At 38.1% G+C, this 15,780-nt stretch overlaps 1 protein-coding gene across 1 annotated transcript in view; it reads left to right on the top strand.

Moving 5' to 3' along the window:
- The window catches only part of DNAH7 (dynein axonemal heavy chain 7), a 256,795-nt gene that overhangs the window by 133,955 nt on the left and 107,060 nt on the right, over positions 1-15,780 (top strand). The window contains exons 31-38 of the mRNA XM_069574477.1: positions 2,636-2,785; positions 4,910-5,092; positions 5,454-5,630; positions 6,123-6,254; positions 7,743-7,967; positions 11,832-12,029; positions 14,556-14,711; positions 15,447-15,615. Coding sequence (XP_069430578.1) covers positions 2,636-2,785; positions 4,910-5,092; positions 5,454-5,630; positions 6,123-6,254; positions 7,743-7,967; positions 11,832-12,029; positions 14,556-14,711; positions 15,447-15,615 — 1,390 coding nt within the window. The remainder of the gene's footprint in view (positions 1-2,635; positions 2,786-4,909; positions 5,093-5,453; positions 5,631-6,122; positions 6,255-7,742; positions 7,968-11,831; positions 12,030-14,555; positions 14,712-15,446; positions 15,616-15,780) is intronic.

Here is a 15,780-nt window from a genome sequence, read left to right as displayed (position 1 = left end):
AAAATAGAGATACCAAGGGAACATTTCATGCAAAGATGGCCACTATAAAGGACAGAAAAGATATGGAAGCATAAAATATTAAGATAGGTGACAAGAATACACAGAAAAACTATACAAAAAAGATCTTCATGACCCAGATAACCACAGTGGTATGATCACTCACCTATGGCCAGACATCCTGGAACATGAAGTTGAGTGGGCCTTAGGAAGCATCACTAGGAGCAAAGCTAGTGGAGGTGATGGCATTCTAGTTGAGCTATTTCAAATCCTGAAAGATGATGCTGTGAAAGAGCTACACTCAATATGCCAGCAAATTTGGAAAACTCAGCAGTGGCCACAGGACTGGAAAAGGTCAGTTTTCATTTCAATCCCAAAGAAAGGCAATGCCAAGGAATGTTCAAACTACTGCAGAATTGCACTCATCTCACATGCTAGCAAAGTAATGCTCAAAATTCTCCAAGTCAAGCTTAAACAGTACATGAACTGTGAAATTCCAGATGTTCAAGCTGGATTTAGAAAAGGCAAAGGAACCAGAGATCAAATTGCCAACATCCATTGCATCATTGAGAGAGAAAGAGTCCTAGAAAAGCATCTACTTCTGCTTTATCGACTACGCCAAAGCCTTTGACCGTGTGAATCACAACAAACTGTGGAAAATTCTTCAAGAGATGGGATTACCAGACCACCTGATCTGCCTTCTGGGAAATCTGTATGCATGTCAAGAAGCAACAGTTGCAACTGGACATGGAACAACAGACTGGTTCCAAATTGGGAAAGTAGTAAGTCAAGGCTGTATGTTGTAACCCTGCTTATTTAACTTCTATGCAGAGTACATCATGCAAAATGCCAGGCTGGATGAAGCAGAAGCTAGAATCAAGGTTGCTGGAAGAAATATCAATAACCTCAGATGTGCAGATGCCACCACCCTTATGGCAGAAAGTGAAGAAGAACTAAAGAGCCTCTTGATAAAAGTGAAAGAGGAGAGTGAAAAGTTGGCTTAAAAGTCAACATTCAGGAAACTAAGATCATGGCATCTGGTCCCATCACTTCATGGCAAATAGATGGGGAAACAGTGGAAACAGTGTTTGGCTTTATTTTCTTGGGCTTCCAAATCACGCAGATGGTGACTGCAGCCATGAAATTAAAAGATGCTTGCTGCCTGAAAGAAAAGCTATGTCCAACCTAGACAACCTATTAAAAAGCAGAGACATTACTTTGCCAACAAAGGTCCGTCTAGTCAAAGCTATGATTTTTCCAGTAGTCATGTATGAATGTGAGAGTTGGACTTTATAACAAAAGCTGAGTGCTGAAATATCGATGCTTTTGAACTGTGGTGTTGGAGAAGACTCTTGAGAGTCCCTTGGACTGCAAAGGGATCCAACCAGTCCATCCTAAAGGAAATCAGTCCTGAATTCATTAGAAGGACCGATGCTGAAGCTGAAACTCCAATACTTTGGCCACCTGGTGTGAAGAACTGATTCATTTGAAAAGACACTGATGCTAGGAAAGATTGAGGGCAGGAGGAGAAGGGGATGACAGAGGATGAAATGGTTGGATGGCTTCTCCGACTATGGACATGACTTTGAGTGAACTTTGGGAGTTGGTGATGGACAGGGAGGCCTGGCGTCCTGCAGTCCATAAGGTCTCAAAGAGTCGGACACAACTGAGCGACTGAACTGATCTGAACTGAAAAAAAAAAAAAATCGTGAATAAGTAGAGCACAGTGAAACTATTCTGTGTATGTTGTAATGGTGGATACATGATATAATGTATTTGGCAAAATCCATAGAACTGTCCAATACAAAGAGTAAACCTTAGTAAGCCATGAGATTTAGTCAATAACAAGATATCCATATCACTCATAATAATGCACCACACCAATGCTAGGCTTTAATAATAGGGGAAATTGTGTGTGGGGTGGGAGGTGGAGGGAATATATGTGGATATATATACAGTACTTTCTGTTCAATTTTTCTGTAAACCTAAAGCTCTTCTAAAAAAACTATCAGTTAGAAACATAAAAAAAGTTTATGCCCTAGGTCCATTAATATCTCTTATTAATTCCATATAACAGTTTTCAAGGTTTTAGTGGAAACTGTCAACTTAACAATATGAACTTTTTCACAACATGAAAATGGTACATATTTCCATATATTTTAATTATTTAATTTTCACTCAAAGAATGTTTTGTAGCAAGAATTATCCTAGTTCAGCCCATGGGGCAAATTCAGCCCCAGATCTGTTTTTATAATGCCAGTGAGTTTAGAATGGTGTTAACATTTTTAAGGTTTGTAAGGAAAAACAGAAAAGAATATCTAACCTGTAAAGCATATAATAACAACTACTTATAGATCTCGACCAACATTTACTGATTTATCCCTAAGTATCTTATGAGTTTTTAAATCCATTTGTAAATTGTACTTCTAAATTTTATTGTTAAGCTTTTCATTGACATTATTTAGAAAACATAGTCAGTGTTTAGATAATGACCTTGTACTCTGGAACCTTGTTAAGTGAACTCTTTACTTCTGATAGTTTCTTTTAGAATCTTTAGGGTTATCTACATACACAATCATGTTTTCCATGAATAAAGACAGTATTCTTTTCAATAAATAAATTATTGTTTTCTGTTAAGGGGTTAATGGAGGAAAACAAGGTTCAGATTACTGTTTTAAATCCGAAGTCCGTCACCATGGGCCAGCTGTATGGACAGTTTGACTTAGTGTCCCATGAGTGGTCCGACGGGGTCCTTGCTGTCAGTTTCAGAGCATTCGCTGCTTCGTCGGTAAGTGCCAGCACTTTGCATTTCTACTGGGAAAGGCTATGAGAGCTCTGATTTTTTCAGTTTCGAGTAAACTTTTGTATTTATAGTTCAAGGTGCATATTTAAAGTGCAGTACTGAATAGTGTGGCAGAGTTTCTGTGACGAGCACTTGGGAGTCTACAAAGACGGCCAGAGACCATGGGGACAGGCATAGCCTCCTCAGTATGCGCAGAAGAAAGGGCACGGGGAAAGGAGGCTGAGGAGAGCATGTCTGGCGCTCATTTTCCAGGCTAGGTGACCCAGCAAGGGAGCATCTGAGTGACAGGAGCCTTTTGATCCATCAGTAGCATTCTTCGCCCTGCTGCTGAGCTGGCTGTTGCTGTCACACCCACTGACTGTTAGATAGACCCCAGGCTGGAAGAGCAAATGGCAGACCAACTCCAGGACTTCCCTCCAGTGTGCCGGGAGAGCACGAGCTGCCTGTGGGAGGAAAACGCGAGGGATGTGCCAGCTGCTGACCTCTGGGAAGGGCAGTGGGAGCTTGCCCCTTCCCGGCGTACCCTGCTGAGGGGCTGCTGCCCACTCTAAGAAAGGCCACAGACCAATAAATGTTACCTTCGTTGTTGTGTCAGCAGTCTCTGCATGGACTATGATCAGATAGAGACAGCTTGTTAAGGCTAGTCCTACAGGAAAAGGGGCCTAGGCTAGAGACATTTAATTGCTTTGTTAAATCTTATATATATATATATATATACACACACACACACACATATGTATATATATATTTTAACCTTTATTCTGACTACCATACATCCTAAATTTGGTGCTGTCTACTCATTTAAGGACAAGACAGTCATGAGTCAGTGTAATGAGAGAAAAACGTTAAATCGCAGCTATACTTTTATTTTCCTGAAGGACCTTGAGCCATGAATCACGTGAGGATCGGCTCTCATGGGGCAGAGATCTTGCGCAGTGTCAGGAGGTACAGGTGGGGCACACAGAGATCTGGGACCACTGATGAAACTTCTCAGATCCTTTCTTGTCACAGTAAATGTGCTCCGGCCCAGATTAATGTGTGAAGTCTCTAGATAATGTGTACTATCGCATCACTTATACAGAAATAATCATGAGATACCTCTCATTTTATACTTAGCTACATAGTATGTGTAATATTTTCCAGGAAGCTACATCCCATAAATATTAGCCTCAGGAAGGTTAAGTAGCTGTCCCCAAGTCACACAGCTGGGAAATAGGAAAGCCAGATTAAAAGTGAGGTCTCCCAGTTGTTGCAGGGGCCACCTGCTTACCGTCAGCAGAGTGTTTCTCAGAGTGGACCCTAACAGGCTTAAGAACCCAACAGCAGGAGGAAAAGTTGATCTGAAGGTTTTCTCTCCAAGACAACGCACTCTTCCATGCTTCCAGAGCTAGCTTCTGAGTGTGGCTATGGGTGACTTGAGTCCAGACAGACCCACTGTCTCGTGGATTAATGCTTTTGATCACAGGATGGAGAAGTTGTTAAGGTGGATTCAAATCCCTCACTACTTCAACTCAAGTGTGCATTTGCTGAAGGTGAACCCAAGGCATCATCTGTGTCCACAGGATGGCTTCTTCATCAGGGTCTGGAAAAGAGAATCAGTTTTTCTCACTGTGGGACTGTGAACATTATATTGATATTAATGCCAGATATTATATGACCACAAGACAGTTCCGCCCAAGAAAGATGAGTATGTGGGTGAATTCATTCAGTGGAGGGAGCAGAAAATTTGACCTAACACACAAGAATAATTGATCTGTAGGAATACTAAATAGAAGGTCTATATAGTCAGACAGTCTGAATTAAAATTGTTTTCCCTGGCAGTTGCATTTGTTTTCACTTTTCTAAAATATGTTGTATATGATTTCAGAGACATTGGAAAAGACAAAATCTTAAGATGTTAAAATTTGTCTCATCCATGGCACATATTAAGCTTCCTTAGTGAATATGTGTGTATATTCACACAAATATGCACTCTATCCCAAAGGTGCCTTTACATTTTGATGGTGAAATTAGTTTTAGGGGATACATTTTAAAACTGTAAAATAACATGAATGAACTCTTTCCTTCCATAACCATTTTTGCCCTTTATTCACCATCTGCATGAACCAGACACCAGATAGGAAGTGGTTAATTTTTGATGGGCCAGTAGATGCAGTATGGATTGAGAATATGAACACTGTGCTGGATGATAACAAAAAGCTGTGTCTGATGAGTGGCGAGATTATCCAAATGTCACCACAGATGAATCTTATCTTTGAGCCGATGGATTTAGAAGTTGCTTCTCCTGCCACTGTAAGTTCTCAGTTTTCACACCTGCTAATAAATTTGAAATGTTATAAGTGTGTGTATTGCTTAGTAATTTTGACTCTAGCTGAAAAAAAGCATTTACAGAATTCATTCTAACAGCCATCTGTGATTCTCCAAGGGCAGACATGTCTGTTGACATACCTTGACAATGATAAGAGTCAGGGATATTTCCCTCTTTGTCTAGGACCATTTGGTAAAGTCATACATGAAAATTTAGATGAGGAAATTGTATAAAAGTATGCCTTTTTCCTCCACAAGTTTCCTGAAAACTGTAAGAAACAGATGTACTGAGTCATCCTTCTTTTATAAGCAGTACCTTGGTGGTAAACAGTAATTGTTTTTCCAGGTCTCCAGATGTGGGATGATATACATGGAGCCTCATATGCTAGGCTGGAGACCACTAATGTTGTCTTGGATAAATCTTTTACCTGCTACAGTTACTGTTATTCAGAAGGAATTTATAATAGGCTTATTTGACAGAATGGTTCCTGTTTCTGTTGAATTTATTAGGAAACATACAAAGGTAAGAGGGATGAAAGTTTTAAGATTTAAAAAATAAATGGAAAATCCAAATTAGCCATATATATACATTTTAATGTCTACTTTATTGTCAACTACCAGATATTAAAATAATTTCTTAATTAGTTTGATTAAAAACTCTTATTAAAGTTTTAAATTTTTTTATTAATATAGTTCTCCAAAAAAGTTTTTTAAACAAAGCATCTTATGGTTTGAGAAAATGTATGGATGATAATCTTTTCCATTAAAAAAACAAACTTGAAGTCCCACCTAATCACATCTAGGTGAAAATATTCTAAAAGGTGATCTCTCATTTCTGATGAACTATTACTTTAAAAATAGTTTCCCTCTTATAAAACTAGAATTATAATACTAACACCTTTTTGTAGATGTTTTGGCTGTTATAACTAAATGAGTTCAATAAAAATTAGTTGATACTATTTAAATTAGTGCCTCATTTAAACTGCCTCATAGACTTTTTTCTCTGATTTTTCAGGAATTATCTCCTACTTCAGATACAAACTTAGTCCGATCCCTAATGAATCTGATAGACTGTTTTATGAGTGACTTTGCTGATGAAGTCAAAGTAAGAGAGAGACATGATCGAGAAACTTACTCTTTACTTGAGGTAAGTCCATGTACTCTTTACATGAGGTAAGTCTTTGAATCTTGCAATAGAAAAAGATTTATTGCTTTCCCCAGTAAATTTTCCTAATTAATTAACCTCATTTTTCCTGGAACTGGAGGCTGGATAATGGGTGGAAGCTGAACAGTGAGAAAGAATCAGGTCCCAAATACCAGGTGCTGATAGGAAAACTCCTTGCCTGGTGTTGTATTGACTCATGAAGTTTGGGTGGAGCCAATGACCCCCACAGATCTGCTACTGATACCTTGAATCATTTGGCCCAGTCTCAAAGATGATGGCAGCTCTGTTGGTAAAGAATCTGCCTGCAGTGCAAGACCTGGATGCAATCCCTGGGTTGGGAAGATTCCTTGGAGGAGGGAATGGCAACCCACTCTAGTATTCCTGCCTGGAGAATATCCATGGACAGAGAAGCCTGGTGGGTTGCAATCCATGGGGTCACAGTCAGACAAGACTGAGCAACTGAGCACAGCACACAGCAAAGATGATCAGTCCCCAAAATGTCAATGACCATTTGACAACAAGATTCACTTCCCCCTTCAACCTCCAAATTATAATTTATTTTTTTCTTCCCTAATGTTTCTCCTTTTTCATGAGATATAAATATTTAGAATTAAGAAAGCAAGAAGATATATAATCTATAAATGTTTTAAATATAGGAATAAAATTATCAACAGACCTTGAATCTTCTTTAATAAAAAACTACATATGGCTAATGGTAGCACTTTTAATGTAGTCAGTGTTACTTTTCTGCTTTTTTTGTGAAATGCATTTTAAATTTCATTTAAAATAGTTTTCAAAAAGAGTCTGAATAATCTAGGTGTAGATGAATGGTGTCAAGCTAGAGTTCACAACTTTTATGAGTATAGTCAGAACTGTTTTAGCTTTGGCATGGAAAAGGAGATTTGATTTTAAAACAAACAAACAGACCCTCTTATTTGAGCAGGTCTTGTTCTGTTCCCTCTGCCTGAGTCATAAGAAAGCTTGCAGGACTTTGGTTCTAATGATAACAGTCAATGCTTGGATAATTATTACAACAGGTAAATGAAAGTGTACGAATTTGTTTTACTTTACAAAACATTGTATCAAAATTTAATAAACATATATTGTGAGTTGATTATTCTTTATTAAAATATGCTTTTACTTTAATAAAAAGTTATCTCAACGTTCTTTTTAATATCAAAGTTCAGCTGTATACTTGAATTAGCACCTGATTTACCAGACTAATCATTCTAAGTTTTTACTATGCCTAGAATTTATGCTTTGCATTATATTGTCTTCTCTGATAGTAAGATTTTATGACATGTAACTTAATAGAAAAAACTTATTATTACAAAATCCCGAGATTACCTACCATATATCAATTTATTCATTTCCATTCAAAGATATTAATCTGGGTGATCTGATTTAAGCCTCAAGGATGGATTAAAGTTATTCTTTAATGCATTCTATCTTCTCATCTCTCCAAATCAGGGCATTTTTCTGTTTTCTTTGATCTGGTCTGTCGGTGCTTCTTGTAAAGATGATGATCGGTTGAAATTTAGTAAGATTCTTCGAGAACTAATGGAAGGCCCAATTTCAGATATAACTCGAAATAGATTTAAATTACTGAGTGGAACTGAACAAACATCTTCAAAACGACTAACTGTTCCATTCCCTGAGAAAGGAACAATTTATGATTATCGGTTTATCACTGAGGTAAGAGTTTTGAAGCAAGATCTGCACCTGTCAACCAGGCAGGGTTTCCCTGGGACACACATGGCACAAATTGGCTCTGTGGCCACCTTGTCACCACTGTCTACCTAAGAGACAGCATGGAGTAGAAGATGGTATGCTGGATGTGAAGTCAGGCACATCTGGGTCTGGCTTCTTTCTGTATAGCCTTGGACTGGTTTTTAATCTCCCCAAGGCTTGTTTTTCTCATTGATAAAATGGGATAAATAAAAGTGCTGATTGGTCCGGCTGTGCCATTACATACAATCATACGTTAGGACATCCAGTCTAGCAGCAGGTGAGTACTGCTCAAGGATACACCTCTGGGAGGTTCATGGTTCAGGTTAGCGCATCACGGGCTGAGTTCCTGCAGGACTGCAGATGGGTTGTTAGGAATTCAGCACTTCCCAAACAGAATGGACAATATACCCTGGGTGGTGTGTGTTCACTTGTTTGTTCCATAAGTACAGTAATTGAGGGCTAAGTTTAGGCATACGTGTTATTTAAATATGGGCTTCCCGGGTGGCATTAGTGGTAATGCCCGCCGGTAAAGGACCCGCCTGCCAATGTGAATTCTTCCCTCCTGGGTTGGGAAGATCCCCTGTAGGAGGGCATGGTAGGCCACTCCAGTATTCTTTCCTGGAGAAATTCATGGACAGAAGAGCCTGCTGGGCTACAGTTCATAAGGTTGCAGAGTCAGACCCGACTGAAGTGACTTAGCATGCATGCGTTATTTAAGTGACTTAGCATGCAGCTTTTAGTGAAATTGGGATCACTCTATATCCTCACTGGGCAGTTTCATATCCTTCTTCCCTTAATAAAGGGAACAACTCTATCTCACTGATGCTGCTTTAATAAAGCTTATTTTTCTAAAACTCCCTATATTCTACCATTTCAGTGGACCATGATCAATTCAGTTTCCTAATCTTGCACATTGAAGTGTTTCTGTTGTTTTAGTTTTGGTGCTTTGGTGAGTATTCTTGTATACAAGTCATTGTTTACATATCTGATTGTTTCTTTAAGATAGGTTAATCAAATGGGAATTAACGTATCAATTAAAAAATTTTTACAATTCTTGAGAATCATATTGCTGAACTCACCTCAGAAGACACTCTTCACCCTGCCAACTGCAAGATACCTTTTTATCTTTGCTAATTTTATGATATCCTAAATTTTCAGAGCACTTTGCAGTTTATTAAGTTTTCCCACAATCACTTTTATTTTATTTCCCAGTGAAATGGAAAGATAGGATTATTTTCCAGATTTTACCATTGAGGGAATTGAGACTCAGAGATATTTTGTGGTTTTCCCAGAACTGCACAGTCTCTAAATGACTATCTGTTCCAGGTTTTCTGATTCTTAATTTTTCCTTCCCTATAAGGTGGCAAAAGATTCATGTTAGAAAGATTATTAAGAATATCAAAGGAGCATTGTTTCTTCATCAGTTTTAGAAAGTTCTAGTGATTTCTTTGAAATACTGTTTTTAGAGTAATGCAAATTTAGCCTCCTTATATTTTCTACTCTGTGCTCAACACATCAAATGATACAAAAATGAATAAAGGACAGTACTGTCTTGTGTGAGTTCCTGAATTCTTCAGGAGAATGTCATGTGTCAGTTCAGTTCAGTTGCTCAGTCATGTCTGACTCTTTGCGACCCCCTGAACTGCAGCATGCCAGGCCTCCCTGTCCCTCACCAACTCCTGGAGTTCACACAAACCCATGTCCATCCAGTCAGTGATGCCATCCGACCATCTCATCCTCTGTTGTCCCTTTCTCCTCCTGCCCTCAATCTTTCCCAGCCTCAGGGTCTTTTCAAATGAGTCAGCTCTTCACATCAGATGGCCAAAGTATTGGAGTTTCAGCTTCAACATCAGTCCTTCCAATGAACACCTGGGACTAATCTTCTTTAGGTTGGACTGGTTGGATCTCCTTGCAGTCCAAGGGACTCAAGAATCTTCTCCAACACCACAGTTCAAAAGCATCAACTCTTCGGCACTCATAGTCCAACTCTCACATCCATACATGACCACTGGAAAAACCGTAGCCTTGACTAGACAGACCTTTGTTGACAAAGTAATGTCTCTGCTTTTGAATATGCTATCTAGATTGGTCATAAATTTCCTTCCAAGGAGTAAGCGTCTTTTAATTTCATGGGTGCAATCACCATCTGCAGTGATTTTGGAGCCCAGAAAAATAAAGTCAGCCACTGTTTCCCTATCTGTTTGCCATGAAGTGATGGGACTGGATGCCATGATCTTCGTTTTCTGAATGTTGAGCTTTAAGCCAACTTTTTCACTCTCCTCTTTCACTTTCATCAACAGGCTCTTTAGTTCTTTTTCACTTTCTGCCATAAGGGTGGTGTCATCTGCACATCTGAGGTTTTTGATATTTCTCCCGAAAATCTTGATTCCAGCTTGTGCTTCCTCCAGCCCAGCATTTCTCATGATGTACTCTGCATATAAGTTAAATAAGCATGGTGACAATACACAGCCTTGGTGTACTCCTTTTTCTATTTGGAACCAGTCTGTTCTTCCATGTCCAGTTCTAACTGTTGCTTCCTGACCTGCATACAGGTTTCTCAAGAGGCAGGTCAGGTGGTCTGGTATTCCCGTCTCTTTCAGTATTTTCCCCAGTTTATTGTGATCCACACAGTCAAAGGCTTTGGCATAGTCAATAAAGCAGAAATAAATGTTTGTCTTGAACTGTCTTGCTTTTTTGATGATCCATACACTAGGACAAAAGAGTTCCATATGTGAAGGTCCAGGGACCTGGGGCATTTTTGGAAACAGTAGACTCATCAGTGAGGCTGGGTTGTGGGATACTGGAAGATGTGAAGGAAGATGGGTCTGGATTTTAATATACTTTGAATGACCACGAGCTTATACTGGATTTTCTAAGAATGGAGAGGGCAGTGGTGTTTTTCTAATTTTGAAATTTTTGTTATAGACACTGCCTTAGCAAATGAAAACTTTAGTTCACAAAGCTAATAGGATGCAAAGATACAGTGTAATGTTACCTCATAATAATAATAATCTCATATTAAGAAATCTTGTCTGTTCTGGATATCTCTTACACATCAACATGAATTTAGCTAATAATATTGAGACATACACTTAAAAATGGTTGAAGGTAAATTTTAGGTGTTTTTTTTCTTTACTACAATTAAAAAAGGAAACATACTACTATAAATAAAATAGATAACTAATAAGGACCTATATATAGCACCGGGAACTTTACTCAGTACTCTAATGATGTGTATGGAAAAATAATCTAAAAAAGAGTGGATATATGTATATGTATAAGTGATTCACTTTGCTGTACAGCAGATACACAACAGTGTAAATCATCTATACTCCCATAAAATTTTTTTAAAAGAGAAAGAAATCTTGCTTGAAATAATAAGCTAATGTTGCAAGTACCATTATAAAAGTCAAACAAATGCAGCTGATGGTCTGTGTAGAAAAATATTATGTATTGGTTAACATTTATTGAATAATATTCTTTACTCTTTAACACATTGATTAGGTCAGTTTTCTCAATGCTATTAAAGAATCTAATATTTGGCAAAAGTAACTGATCTTTGGGTTGATATAATCAGTGGTTCCAGGACATCAAATTATTACATCATTGCCATTTCATTTTTATCCATACACAACCCCAATATCTCTTTAATTTAACACAAAATTTAAAAACTTAGAGTGAAGAGTTTTAAAGGATAAAAACAAATGTATACATATCGAGGATTGTTGGTCTTGATCTTTCGTCTTTTCTGCAGTGATGCAGAAGTACAGAGCTTCTGAATGTATTTTAAAACATGATGTTCACTGTTTGGTTATTTGTTGTAAACAGGGAATAGGAAAATGGGAACCATGGGTAAAGAAGTTAGCTGAAGCTCCTCCAATTCCTAAGGATGTGATGTTTAATGAAATCATTGTGCCAACTCTGGACACAATTCGATACTCTGCACTAATGGAATTGTTGACCACCCATCAAAAGCCTTCAATATTTGTAGGACCAACAGGAACGGGAAAGAGTGTTTACATTATTGTAAGTATTATAGAAATATACATATTAAAATGTGCATAATAATCCAAAGAATATTATTTCCTAAATGACCTGAACTGGTAGGCAGTGTTTTTAAAATAGTTATGTATTTCTACATTTCTATGTTGGAACCATAGAGAATTTTTGAGTAATTATCAAATTATCAAAATTACCAAAACGTCTCTTTCCAAAGAGGATTTATCTTTGAAAACTGATTAAAGATATGCTACTTTATATCACTAAATTATTGTCCATTTAAAAGGTATTTTAATGAAAATAGCTTATATAGGACAAAGAATTTTATCTGCCTTAAAAAAAACAGTGTTTTGGTTGGTATTTAATTTTCTAAATGATTGAATATGTGAACATTACTGTGTGGTAATAAGACTGATTTTCTTTAATAGTTTCTGGGATCATACCCACTGTGCGTTAAGAAAATGTTAGCTGTTATAAAAGATATGCCCCAAATCTCAGTAGCTTTATGAAACCTGAGTTCTCTTGTGTTTAAGGGGTCATAATAATCGAAGACCAGTTCTTGCCTCTACTTTCAGATTTCTGAAAGCAGAAGGCTGGCTGGAACTAAGAGTGAATAGCACCTCCAGCCTTTGGCATGGCACGTAAGTGCAAGTTTTTCCCGGGTCAGTTGGACAATGTAAAATATAAGTGAACCTGATCATTCCTGGGACTCCATCCCATGTAACTGCCCACAGCAGGGAGGGAATGCCACTACTCCTCTTCAGTCAGCAAACTGTACAATGTGAATGTTCCTTTGGAGTATCTAAGGAACCTTCCCATCTGCTCTTCTCAGAGAGCAGACATTTGGAAGCTGCCCTGGAAGCCAGCAAGATAGCCTTAATCAGGAGGAATCACAATGACCCCAGCAAATAGGACTTTTGCCTTCTCCCTCCAGCTGTGCTCACTACCCAACTGTGGGATAGGAAGAAGATAGAGGAGGCAGGTGGAGGAGAGGGGAGGACCTGTTGGTGGGCCCTCCCCCATTGCAGGTTCCCAGTCGATTCTCTTTTCCCCAATTGTGGTAGTATTTGTTTATAGTTCTTTATCGATTCTATGTTTAATACAGCCCCCCCCCTTTGGGTTATGTAGTCAAATAATTGTTCTGGTATTATTTGTTGAATAATTTCTTCCCCAAGAGATTGAAACGTTGCTTTTATTGTACTAAATGCTGTATGTTTCAGGGAATATCCAAGAGCGGGGAGGGAAGAAGTTTAGACTGAGGTTTTAAATCAAGGTGTTGAGTTGGACTGAATTTTTTTAAAAAATGTACAGAAAGCTAAAGGATTTATCTAAGATACTATCAAGAATTAGGAAATGAAGACATGATTCAAGGAGGTGGGTGGGAAAAATAAAGCCTTCTGTCATTTGTACTCCCATCAAATGGCAGTCCAGCTAATAAACTGCCCAGGCCAAAAAAAAATTTACTTTTCACACCATTGGAAACATACTTCGCATATTATTTTGTAATCTGCTTTTTTTCTTCTTAATATACTGTAAATACTTTCCTATTTTATTATTCTTCTACAAGATGATCTGTAGAACACAACATCTTGGTTAAGAATCATTGTAAAAAAACACAATAAATAAATAAATAAATAAAGTAAAAAAATAAAAAAAAGAATCATTGTAATTGTACCTTCTTTCCAGTTAATTCCATTTTGAAAGTACAAATTATATTATGTAAGCTTCCTAACTTAAAGTCAGATAACTTGTAGAAAGATAGTAAGCTGTATAACAGAGAACTTTGATCTGCAGAGAGACAAGTGGCAGTCTAAGTTATTGTCTCATTTCTGAGACCTTAAGCCAAGTTTCTTAAGCTCTGAGTCCCTATGATTTTATGATGAGTAGGAGTGTGTACTGGAGAAGGAACTGGCACCCCATTCCAGTACTCTTGCCTGGAAAATCCCATGAACGGAGGAGCCTGGTAGGCTGCAATCCATGGGGTTGCTAACAGTTGGACATGACTGAGTGACTTCACTTTCACTTTTCAGTCATGCATTGGAGAAGGCAATGGCAACCCACTCCAGTACTCTTGCCTGGAAAATCCCATGGACGGAGGAGCCTGGTCGGCTGCAGTCCATGGGATCGCTAAGAGTTGGACATGACTGAGCAACTTCACTTTCACTTTTCACTTTCATGCATTGGAGAGGGAAATGGCAACCCACTCCAGTGTTCTTGCCTGGAGAATCCCAGGGATGGGGGAGCCTGGTGGGCTGCCGTCTATGGGGTCGCGCAGAGTCAGACACAACTGAAGCGACTTAGCAGTAGCAGCAGCAGGAGTGTGTACTCTGCATGGTGTTTTTAGAAATCAGAAAAGCCATGTGCCCAGGGCCTGGACAGATAGAGACATTCCATTGACTTGGTAACTGTTATGTCTATTGATTCCATCTCTTTTCACATTATGAAACTTGAAGATTAAATTTGAGTACATCAGCAATGATGCTTAGGTGGTTATTTTCAAGTGTCAAAACATAATGGCAACTATGGCTTATCTTATTTCTTGCTATTATACAGAATTTTCTTTTAAATCAACTTAATAAAGATATCTACAAGCCTCTGCTGATTAACTTCTCAGCACAAACTACAGCAGCTCAAACGCAAAATATTATCATGTCAAAACTGGACAAAAGAAGAAAGGGAGTTTTTGGTCCTCCTTTGGGCAAGAAAATGGTAATTGCTCTCTGTTTCTATACATATAATACAGCACTGTTACTATTCTTGGGCATTGTTACATTCAGAAAGGAAACCAGATATACTAGAACATGACATCCTTTTGTAGTATAGTTTTTATTAATGTATCACAAATGTGGGTTAAGAAGTCTTCTTAAAAGTGTTTTTATATTGTATGTGCATTTGGCAACTTGACATTAAAAACAAGCAGTTGCCTTTTGAATTCAAAGTAGAATATTCACCTGGGAAATTATCTTCCTTCCTAATTCTCTCATTAACATTTTTACTCAGCAGAGTCTTTGCGGCTTGCTCTCTAGGCCTTTAAATAACCAAGCTCTCAATTAACTTTTCTGTGTTCCTCTGCCAAGAATACCCTTCTCAGCCTCACTCTTATCAGTCAGAGTTTATAATCATTTGAAGATCACACCTTTCTCATTTATTTTAATTTATTGAAGTTGTACAAGGAAAAAAGAGAAAGCATATTGAGAAACAAGTTATATGAGAGGATTAATAAGTTCTATACTGTTAACTATAAAAGTGAGTAATAAGACTGTCTCCCTGCTCCTTGGTAACATGGATGCTAAGAGATAGTCCTGATGTGCAAAAAATCATCACTTCTCACTTATGTACTTCGCAAAAAGGTAATCTTATTCTTTGCCTGAACATTGTTTGCACCATAGGACACTATATTAAGATGCTAATGTTTTCTAATACCTTTTCTTCTTTCATTCTCAGGTTGTCTTTGTAGATGATGTCAATATGCCTGCTCGAGAGGTGTATGGGGCCCAGCCTCCCATCGAGTTACTTAGACAGTGGTTAGATCACTGGAATTGGTATGACCTAAAAGACTGTTCTGTGATTAAACTAGTGGACATTCAAATTATGTGTGCTATGGGACCTCCAGGTATGTTTTCAGAGTTTGTGATCACTCTGGCTATGTATAAAGAGCAGGAGAAAGAGAAATCCTGTCAGACAACCTGAGTTACAGTGTTTCTATATTTTCTATGTCTCTTTGTTTGTTGTAACCTAACAGAGTGACCACATTGATCAACACCGCACAGTGGCTTGC

This window comes from Ovis canadensis, chromosome 2 (genome assembly GCF_042477335.2).
Source record: "Ovis canadensis isolate MfBH-ARS-UI-01 breed Bighorn chromosome 2, ARS-UI_OviCan_v2, whole genome shotgun sequence".
Classification (NCBI taxonomy): Eukaryota; Metazoa; Chordata; class Mammalia; order Artiodactyla; family Bovidae; genus Ovis; species Ovis canadensis.
Note: the sequence above shows the minus strand (reverse complement) of the source record. Positions and strands in the feature narration are given on the sequence as shown.